Source organism: Euphorbia lathyris, chromosome 3 (genome assembly GCF_963576675.1).
Source record: "Euphorbia lathyris chromosome 3, ddEupLath1.1, whole genome shotgun sequence".
Lineage (NCBI taxonomy): Eukaryota > Viridiplantae > Streptophyta > Magnoliopsida > Malpighiales > Euphorbiaceae > Euphorbia > Euphorbia lathyris.
Window position 1 is genome coordinate 74,636,921 of NC_088912.1, and position 15,686 is coordinate 74,652,606.

Below are 15,686 nucleotides of genomic sequence, written 5' to 3' on the forward strand. Positions count from 1 at the left end.
TTTCAACAACGGGTATTCCTGTATTTATTGAGATATGAGACTTTCACCAAGACTTTCTAGAGTATAACACATAGTTTCCGTAATATGTTTTGGGAATTAAAATAACTTATTTCAAAATACAACACAAAGTTTTTATTGTAAACACAACAACACAAGCCTTACAAATACATTAATTCCATCATAAAATACAGCCAGAAAATGATAGTATAGAGATTGCTTTATTTCCTGAATACTTCATTCTTGAATCAGTTAGAGCCACTGATTTTGAGCATCATGGTTCCATTATCACAACCAAATGCAACTCTACAACATATTAAAAAACATTGAGAACTCAATTAGAAAATTGCGTGATATCATAAATGAAAATGTTAGTAAGGAATTAAACTTACTGGTGTGAACCTCTGATGCATCCAATAGCCCACACTCTTTCCAGAGAGCAATTCAATGTTTTCTCAACCCTGTAATTACAAAAGAAAACTACTTGAGAACTACAAAATCAAATAGTTAGAAGTATAGATTTAATTGATCAAAAGAATAATCATTACTGGTAAGTTTCTGCATTCCAAATTTTGATAGTCCCATCCTCAGAACCTGTAATTATGATAGGAAATTCTGGGTGTACACGAACTGCACAAACATTATTGGTGTGACCTTCCATTGTTTGAACACAGCTTTTTGTTTCACAATCCCACACCTGTTTACATCAACAATTTTCCAAATTAGGCAGAAATCAAATCTATTAATGGCTAAAGAAAAAAGAGTTAGTAAAATTTCTAACCTTGACAGTATATTCATCAGAACCACTTAGCAGATATAGTTTATCACCATTAATGTAGTAATCAACACAATTTACCCCTTTGGAATGCCCATCCAATGTAGCAATTGAACTAGGAGACTCAAGATTCCATATCTAGAAACGAACAAAATCAAATTGTATACTTAATTGCATTTTAGGGTATAATTTAGGGCTAAAAATATAGTTAACAAAAAATGTATATAAGTACCTTAATTGTGCCATCAAGTGATGCAGTTGAAAATGTGGAATCATGTATAGGATTAAAAGCAGATTGCATGACATAATGTGTATGTTCTTTAAAGGTATGAGTGCAATTCCAGTCCTTTTCCCAGTCCCAGATCTTGATCGACGTGTCATCAGAAGATGAGAGTACATAGGGTAATGAAGGGTGGACACTCACACACCTAATGTAATCCTCATGTGCTTCAAACTCTTTTAGCAGTTCCATTGTATTATAATCATAGACACGGATACACTTGTCGTCGGATCCTGTCACGATCCACTTGTTCCTTTCTATGAATTTTGCACTTCTTACTGGTGAATCGCTGATCTTCAAAGACTTGACCATGGTCTACCATCAATAATACAAATTCTGAGTTAGCAATATGAAAACTGTTAATATAGATCTCATATTACTCCGTTCGATTTTTCAATTCGCCAGTTCAGGTTTTCTATAATTTCGTCTGTATAGCTAATTTCAGTTTAATAATAATGTTATACTGTTGGTTTTGTTATTCCTGTTTCGATTGTCTTCTTGGACTAATATTTTCTTACGGTTCCAAATATAGGCAAAGGATAACATAGTTGGTTTTAATTACCTCAGATTTGTAGTTCCAAATATGGACAGATCCTGAATGCAAAGCTGCAAGAATCCTGCATCACAAGTAGTTATGAGAATTAATTGAGGTTATATTTAATATTTTGATTAACAGAGAGTAAATTTTAATTACCATGGTTGTGTTGAATGTAGATCAACAGATTTTACCCTCTGGGATTGGTGGATGAATTCTTGCTGCACAACCAAACAATTTCACAAATTAATTATTAAGTGTTGGAAAATTTTAAATGCGTGAATTTATATAAAACATAACAACTAGAGAATTAATTAGTCCTGAACCTTGAACTCCAGTGCTTGACCCTGCAGAAAGAGAAAAAAAAAATACAAGTGTTTAGTCCAACATTATAATAAATTGATTAATGAATATCAGAATTTGGTAAAAATAAAAAATATAGACGACATATAGCTTTATTGTTAAAAGAAGAAATGGATGCCAGACTTTGAAATGATCTGAAAAAAATATTGGAAAATAAGTTTTAAAATAGAACAGCATGCACATTTATTCAAAATAATAAAAGAGATATAGTGATCATTATATTTTCAGAAAAGAGTGTAAAATTTAAATTCCAACAGTAGAGAAAAAGATAGAAAAACAAAACATAGGAAGAAATAATAATAGCTCACCATTTTCTAAATTGATTTAAGAAAGGGGAAATTGATAAAAATAAAAAGATTTGGGGAGGCTTTTAAAAATTGGATTTGCTGTGAGATGATAAAAAAAAGGATAGAAGATATGTGTTTATATAGTTCCCTCAGAATTCAGAAACTTTGTGGTTAAGGAAAATATCCATGTCTTGTTTCAACTTATCCACACAGTTAGCTCCAAAATTTTCCGTATGTTGTCATTTGATATGCTCTAAACCGTCGATTTGTATATATGTTGTATAATGGATGGCTGAGATAACAATTTCAACTCCCGCCTGCTTTGACCGCCTCACTACAGTCTAGCCCCACGAAAGTTCCTTCCAAGAAGGATTTGTTGTTTTGTTGCATCACTATAGTTATCCAAATTCAACCAGACTTGTAATAAAAAGAATAAAAAATATTACAATATATTAAAATAGAGATTACCCCTCCTTTAATTTATGAGGTCATATTAGCAGTGGTGGAGCCAGAGCTCAAAGTTCGGAAGGGTTCCATTGCATGAAGATTTTTTTTTTCTTAATATCGATTCAAGGTTTTGAATCATAGTAGTCAAATTAAAATTTTCAAATTTTTGATAATATAAGAGTAAATTTGATTATACTTGGAAACATTAAGTTACAAAACAACTGAAATTCAATATAAAGTAAGGATAAGGTGCAAAAATATTCCAATGTTTATACCTAAGAACAATTTTATCCATAACGTATAAAATGGTGCAATTTTACCGTTAACAGCTAAGAGCAATTTTGTACCTAACGTTGACAAGTTTGGTCAATTGGAGAAATTATTCATCAAATTGTCTTCTCGGTCATGAATTTTGTAACTAAAAAAATACAATTAAAAATAATAAAGGAGAATGAGGTTAATAATGATTAAAAATGATATTTAATATTGATATTTTTAAAGGAGAATGAGGTTTAAGAGAAAAAATTAAAATGTGATAAAAAATGAAGAGAGGGAGATTCAAAACATAGGACCAGTTGAATGTAGAGATTCCTTTAATTATCACTACAATCAACTATGCAAACTTAGTTTTATGTCACACAATCACATTCTACATTATAAGTACTAATTTTAACTATTTTGAGGGCTGCTCGGGACTGAACCACTATTCATCAAGGGTGTTCCGGAGGGTCGGGAGACCCTCCCCTACCCCCTTGGCTCCGTCCCTACATATTAGTACCATTTCACAAACAGTTGAGGTTGAAATGGTATTATTATGTATGTTGTGACTAAATTGATATTGTTTCATAAAATATTAAGGTGCAAATAACGCTATTTTACGTTGGACTAAATTGATATTTCTATAGAAACCTTAAGACTATTTTTGTAACTTATCCTATAGTTTAAAAAAAGAATAGGCTACCATGTCGTTTTAACCTATTACAGTATACTAGTTAGTCCATATATATATTTTAAGATCCTTAAATTTTTTCTTAATCAATTTTTTAGTCCCTCCATTTATTTTTGTATATGAAAGTATAAAATTGCTACTACAGTAAAACCTTTATATAAGAATACTCTATATAGGAATAACCTCTATTTTGTTATAAAAAAATTCGGTCATAACTTGGGCCAGTTATAAATAGTAATAACCTCCCAAACGTTATTTGTTATACATTTTTCAAGTCCCACCTTTAGAAACTATGCCTCTATATAGTAATAATTATATAATTATATGTATATATATATTGAGAATTCAAACTAAATTATAAAATATTAAAAAAACTATTGAAATTATCTATGAGTTGGAAACACAAACTACACATTGAAATTATAAATATTTAGTATTCTCATTGATGTTTACATTTTTTCCATAAAACTCTTCAAAATTTCTATATATTGAAAACCTAAACTCTAAATTGAAATTCTAAATATTTAATTTGTTCCATTAATGTCTATTGTTATACATTATATATAAACTATATATGCTTATGATAATCTTAACCAATTTCAAGTGGTATTATTTCATATTATTTTATGTGTTGAGAAATTTTATTATACCAAACTCTATTTAGTAATAACCTCCCAATTGTTATACAAATAGCCCGGTCCCAAGTGTATTCCTATATAGAGGTTTTACTGTAGTTATATAAATAAAAAAAAACTTATCTTTTTAATTTTCAAATTTAAACAACATATTCATAATGATATATATATATATATATATATATAACAGTGTAGTCTTTTTGTATAGAGTACCATTACTTGGTGTGTTTTCACCATTAAATGATAGAGTATAAAATTAATCCAATAGTGAAAACACACAAAATAAGGCTTACTTTATAAAAAACAAAGTAAACATAGCCTTTACCTAAGTACTAGATGATATAATTTTATCCTTTGAAATGATCATTCTTTCTTCATTGTAATCCAAGATGGTATTAGAGATATATGAGATTTTATTGTTTTGTTATATATTCAATATTTACAAATTTAATCATTAATAAACACACCATATCTTATTTATATAAATATTTTAATTATTTTTATACGCTAAATTATGACATTAGATATCAAATCTAAAATTTTAGGATATGAATATGATAGTGTATTTATATTTGGATTATTATGGAATAATCCATTCAAATATGTTGTTAGTCATTTACACATTTTATAAAATGTAGCCAACTATTAATTAAATATTAAAGGTTTAAAAAATATACAATGAATATATATTCAATAATTTATTAAAACTAAAATATTAAAAATAAAAAAATTAATACAATACATTAACATAAAATAACAACAGTTTTTTTTTGTTTGTTTTTTTTTTTCTTTTCCAGTTCCTACAAAAAAACATAAAATAACAACATCCAAATAAAAAAAAAACACAAAACATAAATAAATTACCATTACAAAAATTTGAAAAATCTTCAAAATGGCCAAAATTGGGTTAGATAGGAGAAAGGCCATCTTTCCTTATGTTTGCAGATGGTTGGAAAAAGGCCTCATACTGCATAGATATGGGCTTTAACCTTCATTGCTAGTATATTTGACCCAATTTTAACCCACGTGACCTAACAATTGATGATAGCATTGCTATAATTCAGTAAGGTATTTCTATTATTTTCCTTAATTTTAAAGTAAATAATTTATTAGTCTCTACTTTTTTTTTTACTAACACACTATTTAGTCTTCTATTTTTCTTATAGGGTCTTTATCTTTTATCATCGTAGCTCCTTGAGCATTTTATCTATTTTTATAGATTTTTAACCAAATATAACTTAACTTTTAAGACGGCCATAGTGCGATATCAAATGACTATATTGCTTTTATTTTCTGTCTGTCTGTTTATGCCAAACATAATGATTAAAAATATAAAAAAAAATAGACAGAACAACCAAAATGTTATCATTGACAAAGAATAAAGACCTTATATAGCCGTAAAAAAAAAAAAAAAATAAAGACCTTATATAATATGTTTTTCACAATAGAATGACAAAAAAAAAGGTGTGTTAAGTAAAAAAAGAATTAATAAATTATTTATCTTTAATTTTATAGAATATGTTATTACAAATTGAGTTCGTTTTAAAAATAATTCCGTGAAACTGAATTCGTAGAACTGGAGTTCGATATTTATTTTTCAATACAAGCAGCAAAAATTTGAATACACAAGCTTTTCAAAGTTTTAAGAATGTTTTTCATCCCTAACAAAGTTCACTGATGAAAAAATGAAAAATAAAATAAAATAAGAAATTAATGAATAAATCAAATAATATTATCCATTTAAATTGGAAAATTTTATTTTAATTTCACATTATCAATTAAATTTTAAAATGAAAATATTACTTTAAAATTGTTAATGTTTGAGTTATTAAAAAAATGATTGATACTAAATAAAATCATGTTTGGTTATGTATGGGATTAAGTATAACTAGGATCCTTTGGATTATGACTTCTTGTTTCTATTTAGTTGGTAATATTCAGAAATATATGTAAGTTTTGATGTTTTGATGTTCAAAAATTAAGTTTTGTCTCGTTACTCTTTTATACCTATACTAGTTTTTGACCCGTGCGATGCACGGATTCATCTTAATATATAAATATTAACAAATAATGAAGTGACACTTCAGCTCCATCGTTAATGTTTTATATTATATACAGATATGCACAAAATTAGAGAGATTTTAGGAATTAATTTAAATTATGTAGAACTTTTAGATATAGATATGCAGAGAATTAGAGAGATTTTAGGGATTAATTTAAATTATATAGAACTCTTAAATATAGTACGGATAAAATAATCTTTTTATAAATAAATATAATAATATAACTAAAATTAATATATTATATTCTATATTATATTTTTTATCATTAAAAAAGGAGGAAGTGACACCTCAGCTCCATCGTTACTGTCACACCCGACCCTAGATGACCTCAATCGGCATCGGCCATGAAATAGAAAGATCATAATCAATACTTAGGAGTCTCCAATTTAACCCAAATATCATTATATTACAATTGAACTACCAAAGTGCTAACCATAATTCTCACAATAAGCAGCCAACTTCCAAACCCCGCCTAAACGGTCGGTAACCTTCTCAATATCCTGTACTTTCTCACCTAAAAACATTAAAACATTTGAAAAGGGTGAGACAAAAATCTCAGTAAGAAACTATCAGCTATAAAAACCAACTTTATTTAACATAGTTACATATATACATTTATAAAGGGATTTAATAAAAAACCTTATAAAATATACTCAAAACGTAAAGTCATAATATAGTCAAAGGATTAAACCAAAATCCAAAAATATATATAATCTTGTATTCATTCTTGAGTTCAAAACCTTATAAAATATGGTAATCAAATAAGTGTTTTATCAAACCAACTCGTATTTAATCAAACGTAAAACCTTATATCAAAATCAATCATAACCGAAAACATAATCCAAATGAATTTAAAACATTGTATCCATCCTCGAGTTTCTCCCCTTAAGTATCAATACATAACCATATATATAGGTCTTCAGACTGTGTACATAGGCCATGTCCCTCACTGAACATGGTCTTCAAATATGGAACCACCGATCCGGATAACTCTCGATAGATATAATCATAAAATCATAACGTGCTCAAAATTTCTTTCACAATCAAATTCCAAACTATTTTATACCATAAATCATTTGGCTTCAATTAGCCCTTTTATATCATAAAAGTTATGTTTGGACTTCAATCCGAAATAATAACAACAATAACCGCAACAGATTTCTCAATCCAAAACCAATTCGTAAGAAATCATCAAATTCATTTTGTTCAATATGGATATATATTGAAACCAAAAACATATATGTATATATGTAAATCAATCAAATTAAACCTTAAATCAACATAATCAAGTAAAATATGAAATTCACATAGAAGCATAATCAATAGCTTCATTTGAACCGTAATTTCACAATAAAAAACAAAATCGTGTAAAATCCAAATTTTACAAAATTCCTGCATAACCCTAAAATATCAATTTCTGAAACTTCTTTGATTTTATATATATCTGTATATATAAAACTCAAAATATAGTTGATAGTTACTTACCTTGGCTACTAATTAAAGATCACAAACCCGTTCAATTCGCCTCTAAACTCTATCTAAGACATTTACCTCCAAACACTACCGAAACTTAAAAACTCTTCGGCTAGAACTTAGATCTATACATAAGGATGCTATGGTTTCAATTTCGAGTGATTTGGACGGTCGAATCTCCGTAAATCGAAGAAACGGTGGAGAAATGGTCGAAAAACGATAAAAATGACGAAGAAGATGAAGAGGCAGAAAGAAAAGAAACAAAAACAAAAAAAAGGAATAAAGATGATGATCATGACGAAGAAGATGAAGAGGCAGAAAGAAAAGGAACAAAAACAAAAAAAGGAATAAAGATGATGATCATCACCGTTTCTCGTCATATATATATATCCAAATGGAAAAAATCAAGTTTGATCCTCCATTTTTATATAATCTTTTAAAAATTATCTTAACTTTTAATTTACACATAAAACCCTCAAATTAACTCCAAACTTTTCCTATAACACCAAATAAAAATCATCCACCTAATAATTATAATATATATTACTATCAAGGTATAAATTCTAGAAATTTAGACCCGGATATGACAATTCTCCACACCTTAAGAAATTTCGTCCTCGAAATTCACATTCTCTAATCTAAATTCTCTTCCTCAAATAATCTCCAAGATCACAAAATTATTTCACATTATCAAGATTCCTTATAATCATAAGACCACAAATTCTAATATTTCCTTCCATTAACTCCATCATTTATCCATATCCACACTACTGTAACAATTATTTATACATAACTCTTAGTAACTCTCAATTTCAACCTAGTTAATTCCATCACCATAATCCACAATAAAACTTCAAATATCATTCGTATCTTCCTAACAGACACCAAATCTCACTTTCATAAATCTAAAGAGTAAATTACATCAATGGTACCTGAACTATACCTCAACTCACACTTTGGTACCTAGATTACATTTCGTCCCAAAAATATACCTGAAGTATACGTGACCGGACATTTAAATAATTGCGACCGAAAATAACCAGTTAACACTGGTTTGACCAATGTAACATTTAAAAATGGGACCCATTTGACTCTCTCTCTTCCTATCTCTCTATTTCTGTTTCTCTCTGTTGATAATGGCATCTCTTTCTTTCTTCCGTTTCTCTCTCTTCATGGCTCTCTCTCTTCCTGGCTCTCTCTCTTCGATAATGGGAATCTCTTTCTATCTCTCTAACAGAGTGAGAAGAAGATGATTGGCACTTCATTGGCGATGCTCCAGCAAGTTCGCTCCATCCCCTTTCACATGTCGTTCGACGATTTCCGTCTTATCCTCACGTAACCTCTCTACCTCTTTCTCTGTGTCTTGCTATAAGATTGCTTCTTGATGGCCTCCATACCCAGAAAGCAAAGCAATCCCCTTGTACAATAATTTAGCTAAATGTTAAAAATTGAAAAATGGGAAACAAGAAAAATCCAATTTTGCAGAGAAATTTCACATGCCCTGGCCCTGAGGCTGAATTAACAGATGATGAGGAAGTGGAAAGGGAAATAATGGTTGCTGGGGTTTGTTTTGTGTTAAGATGATAAAAGATAGAATGTAAAAAAGAAAGAGAGAAGGGTGTATAATGTAGAGATATGTGTTCTGGAAAATTTCATTCTTAATAGAAAATTTGATTCGCAAGCCAAAATTTCATTCACAAAATCAAGATAGAAAGGGTTTATGAGAGAAAATGAGTATTCACAAAGTTTGCATTTCAATTCTTTAAGAATGGAGAGAATGGAGGATGAGAAATTTGTAACCATGGAAGAAACTAATTGACAGCCATTTTTAGAGAGAGAAAGGGAATGGGAGAGAGAGAAACAAAGGAAAAAAAGTAAAAGGAAAAGAAGAATTATTGCTCCTATTCTTTAATGGAAATAAGAACCATGAGAGAGAATGGAAGAGAGAGATAAAAAAAATAAAAGAAAGTCAAAATTTTAATTAAATTGGTCAAAACTCGATTTGACTGGTTAGTGACTGGCTAAGCATATTAAACTGTCCGGTCATCATTACTTCAGATATATTTTTGGGACGAAATGTAATCTAGGTACCAAAGTGTGAGCTGAGGTATAGTTCAGGTACCATTGATGTAATTTACTCTAAATCTAAATCACAATTGATTCCATCAATTGCATATATATCAATTATATTTCACTTATCTCCAAGTTCTACAGACGTCAAAAATATCACTTTTGAACCGTTAATATGTATGATATTATATTTTTCTTAAAAACTTCAAATAATTCGAATCAATAAACATCATACGCCTATAATCATATTTCATCATAATAATACTTAAATCTATAATTTTTTCACTCCAATTATTATTTATATTATAATCTTCAATTATTAGCATCAACATCATCATCACTCTTATAAGAGTCATTTCATAAACCTCAACATCAGCATCAGTATCACCAATATAAACCTCATTATGATGATACAAGTTCCGATCAATAAGACTCATTTCCATAAAATCTTAATATCAATATCACTCTTATAATTCTCCATTTAACTCCTCAAAATCAATCAAACTAATATGCTTTTTTTTTAATCACCACTATATATATCATTTATCAATCTAAAGAAACTTCAATCTTTCCTCCAAACCATATAACCAAGGAAGATAGAGTACCTAAATTACAATAATCAATGTTTTTTTTTTCTTAACTCCAAATAATATCTTTACACCCATAAAAGTCAATAAATCTATAAAATTATTCGATTTTCTTATTTGACCTATAAACACTCAATTTGATCCTTAGATAAACTTAAACCATAATCACACAAACTTCAACTAAAAATAACTTCTATTAACAATATATGTACTACCAATTATCAACTTATATATCCTCCTATAACATATTTATCTCTTAATTTCCTACCTCAAACTGTGCTTAAGATCAGAAAAATTTGTCCTCAAAATTCATATCTTAATTATTTCCTCAAACACTATTTAAGCTTACCAAATGGTCATATATCATCAAATCATGAACTCTAATATATTCTCCCACTTTACTTCTCATTGATCACCACATCAGTATCTCTCTGAACATCATTTATATAACTCTCAGTAATTCTAAACCTCTACCCGATAAAGTTCAACAACGGATCCGCACTTTGATTTCAGATATCATTATTCAAATTAAGATTACATAACTTGTTAAACTCCTATCATAATCTCCAATTTATAATCAACCTCCAAAACAATTAATTGAAATCTCCACATTTTCGCTTTCTTAATCACATATATATTAACTTCAAAACTCATCATATCATTTCAAAATCTCCTAACCTTACTTCACATATGAGATACGTATATTTCTCAGCTAACTATTAAACTCCCAAATATCAATTCCAAGTCATACTAAGGAGAAAAATCAAAACAAAAACCAAATTCTGGTTTAAAGCTAAAATGACCAACATATGTCGTTTCCAGCATAACTTTTTCATACGGAGTCCGATTAAGGCGATTCAAAAACCCCTGGAAATATAAGATAATAATAAAGAACTTTCATTTAGGACTCCATGACAGATTCAGCCTATATCTGGTCGAAAAATGCATCACAAGATTCAGGTACGAATCCGATTTTCAAGCAGTACCTATATAGACAATTCTTTAATATTTCTAGCTCAATGTTATGACTTACTCATAACCCATATCTCACCTAGATATCAAATAATTTACTATTTTTCATACACCCAATATTTTACTAACCATCAAATCTCATGTCTACCCTTCATTAGCTAGCTACTCAATCCTCGAAAAATGTCAAATTATTTCTTAGCTTTCACCAAATGTTCATATTTCTCAAATATCTATATTCCTCAATTACTATCGATTATGTCGTAGCTATCACCAAATATCGATATTCCTCAATTACTATCAACTTTAGGTCCGAAGAATTTAACCTAGAGCTCTGATACCAAACTGTCACACCCGACCCTAGATGACCTCAATCGGCATCGGGCATGAAATAGAAAGATCATAATCAATACTTAGGAGTCTCCAATTTAACCCAAATATCATTATATTACAATTGAACTACCAAAGTGCTAACCATAATTCTCACAATAAGCAGCCAACTTCCAAACCCCGCCTAAACGGTCGGTAACCTTCTCAATATCCTGTACTTTCTCACCTAAAAACATTAAAACATTTGAAAAGGGTGAGACAAAAATCTCAGTAAGAAACTATCAGCTATAAAAACCAACTTTATTTAACATAGCTACATATATACATTTATAAAGGGATTTAATCAAAAACCTTATAAAATATACTCAAAACGTAAAGTCATAATATAGTCAAAGGATTAAACCAAAATCCAAAAATATATATAATCTTGTATTCATTCTTGAGTTCAAAACCTTATAAAATATGGTAATCAAATAAGTGTTTTATCAAACAAACTCGTATTTAATCAAACGTAAAACCTTATATCAAAATCAATCATAACCGAAAACATAATCCAAATGAATTTAAAACATTGTATCCATCCTCGAGTTTCTCCCCTTAAGTATCAATACATAACCATATATATAGTCGAGACGTCTCTTAACATTGCCTATCCCATATGGTCTTACCCAACACTTCACTGCCATACCCAATAGATCTTCAGACTGTGTACACATGCCATGTCCCTCACTGAACATGGTCTTCAAATATGGAACCACCGATCCGGATAACTCTCGATAGATATAAAATCATAAAATCATAACGTGCTCAAAATTCCTTTCACAATCAAATTCCAAACTATTTTATACCATAAATCATTTAGCTTCAATTAGCCCTTTTATATCATAAAAGTTATGTTTGGACTTCAATCTGAAATAATAACAACAATAACCGCAACAGATTTCTCAATCCAAAACCAATTCGTAAGAAATCATCAAATTCATTTTGTTCAATATGGATATATATTGAAACCAAAAACATATATGTATATATGTAAATCAACCAAATTAAACCTTAAATCAACATAATCAAGTAAAATATGAAATTCACATAGAAGCATAATCAATAGCTTCATTTGAACCGTAATTTCACAATAAAAAACAAAATCGTGTAAAATCCAAATTTTACAAAATTCCTGCATAACCCTAAAATATCAATTTCTGAAACTTCTTTGATTTTATATATATCTGTATATATAAAACTCAAAATATAGTTGATAGTTACTTACCTTGGCTACTAATTAAAGACCACAAACCCGTTCAATTCGCCTCTAAACTCTGTCTAAGACATTTGCCTCCAAACACTACCGAAACTTAAAAACTCTTCGGCTAGGACTTAGATCTATACATAAGGATGCTATGGTTTCAATTTCGAGTGATTTGGACGGTCGAATCTCCGTAAATCGAAGAAACGGTGGAGAAACGGTCGAAGAACGATAAAAATGACGAAGAAGATGAAGAGGCAGAAAGAAAAGGAACAAAAACAAAAAAAAGGAATAAAGATGATGATCATCACCGTTTCTGGTCATATATATATATATATATATATATATATATATATATATATCCAAATGGAAAAAATCAAGTTTGATCCTCCATCTTTATATAATCTTTTAAAAATTATCTTAACTTTTAAGTTACACATAAAACTCTCAAATTAACTCCAAACTTTTCCTATAACACCAAATAAAAATCATCCACCTAATAATTATAATATATATTACTATCAAGGTATAAATTCTAGAAATTTAGACCCGGATATGACAGTTACTGTTTTATATTATATATAGATATTAACAAATAATGAAGTGACACCTTAGCTCCATCGTTAATGTTTTATATTATATATAGATATGCACAAAATTAGAGAGATTTTAGGAATTAATTTAAATTATGTAGAACTTTTAGATATAGATATGCAGAGAATTAGAGAGATTTTAGGGATTAATTTAAATTATGTAGAACTCTTAGATATAGTACGGATAAAATAATCTTTTTATAAATAAATATAATAATATAACTAAAATTAATATATTATATTCTATATTATATTTTTTATCGGTAAAAAAGGAGGAAGTGACACCTCAGCTCCATCGTTACTGTTTTATATTATATATAGATATGCAGAGAATTAGAGAGATTTCAGGGATTGATTTAGATTCTATAGAACTTTTAGATATAGATATGCAGAGAATTAGCGAGATTTTAGGGATTAATTTAAATTCTGTAGAACTCTTAGATATAGTACGGATAAAATAATCTTTTTATAAATAAATATAATAATATAACTAAAGTTAATATATTATATTTTATATTATATTTTTTATCTGTAAAAAAAGGAGGAAGTGACACCTCAGCTCCATCGTTACTGTTTTATATTATATATAGATATGTAGAGAATTAGAGAGATTTTAGGGATTAATTTAAATTATGTAGAACTTTTAGATATAGATATGCAGAGAATTAGAGAGATTTTAGAGATTAATTTAAATTCTGTAGTACTCTTAGATATAGATATACAGAGAATTAGAGAGATTTTAGGAATTAATTTAAATTAGGCCTAATGCATACTCAGCCCCTTAAAGTTGTCCGTTTTGTTCATTTAACCCCCTCACCTTACGGGACAACCCTTTAACCCCCTAAACTCCATAAAAATGTATTTCTCACCCCCTTAACTTGTCTAAATTTATCATTTTATCCCTTCTCAACTCATCGAATATCCTATTTACCCCCTTAACTCCATAAAAGTGGTATTTCTCACCACTTATGATCCTATTTACCCTCTTAATTTCATAAAAATGGTATTTCTTATCCCTTTATAGTAGTAAAAAAAGTTGAATGGAGAAAGAACGAATAAAAAATACAAATAACAAGAACATTAATATAAACAAGTTAAATACATTATATGTAGGGATAATGTACCGAAATGGGCCTATGATTTTTGGGGAAGTATCAATTTAGGTTCCACTTTTATGGAAAACATAAATATAGGTTTAACGTTTAAAAAAAAGTTATCAATTTAGGCTTCGATAACGGATTGTAAGGGGTGAAAAATACCACTTTTATGGAGTTAAGGGGGGTAAATAGAACATTCTATGAGTTGGGGGATAAATGGACAAGTTAAGGGGGTGAGAAATACCATTTTTATAGAGTTTAGGGGGTTAAAGGGTTGTCCCGTAAGATGAGGGGGTTAAATGAACAAAACGGAGAACTTTAAGGGGTTGGGTATGCATTAGGCCTTTAAATTATGTAGAACTTTTAGATATAGATATGCAGAGAATTAGAGAGATTTTAGAGATTAATTTAAATTCTGTAGAACTCTTAGATATAGTACGGATAAAATAATCTTTTTATAAATAAATATAATAATATAACTAAAGTTAATATTTAATATATTATATTCTATATTATATTTTTTATCAGTAAAAAATGAGGAAGTGACACATCAGCTCCATCGTTACTGTTTTATATTATATATAGATATGCAGAGAATTAGAGAGATTTTAGGGATTAATTTAAATTATGTAGAACTTTTAGATATAGATATGCAGAGAATTAGAGAGATTTTAGGGATTAATTTAAATTCTGTACAACTCTTAGATATAGTACGGATAAAATAATCTTTTTATAAATAAATATAATAATATAACTAAGTTAATATATTATATTCTATATTATATTTTTTATCAGTAAAAAAGGAGAAAGTGACACCTCAGCTCCATCGTTACTATTTTATATTATATATATAGATATGTAGAGAATTAGAGAGATTTTAGGGATTAATTTAAATTATGTAGAACTTTTAGATATAGATATGCAGAGAATTAGAGAGATTTTAGGGATTAATTTAAATTATGAAGAACTCTTAGATATAGTACGGATAAGTGA

General features: G+C 28.6%; 1 protein-coding gene across 1 annotated transcript; it reads right to left on the reverse strand.

Moving 5' to 3' along the window:
• Positions 1 to 2,394, reverse strand: LOC136223206 (coatomer subunit beta'-1-like). Its single transcript, XM_066011091.1, has 9 exons — positions 2,259 to 2,394; positions 1,914 to 1,934; positions 1,747 to 1,808; positions 1,615 to 1,669; positions 1,005 to 1,367; positions 779 to 910; positions 546 to 694; positions 390 to 458; positions 1 to 303 (listed from the first exon to the last, which is right to left on the reverse strand). The coding sequence occupies exons 1-9, from the start codon at positions 2,259 to 2,261 to the stop codon at positions 246 to 248; spliced, it is 912 nt and encodes a 303-aa protein (XP_065867163.1). The 5' UTR covers positions 2,262 to 2,394; the 3' UTR covers positions 1 to 245.
• Positions 2,395 to 15,686: the final 13,292 nt, after the last annotated feature.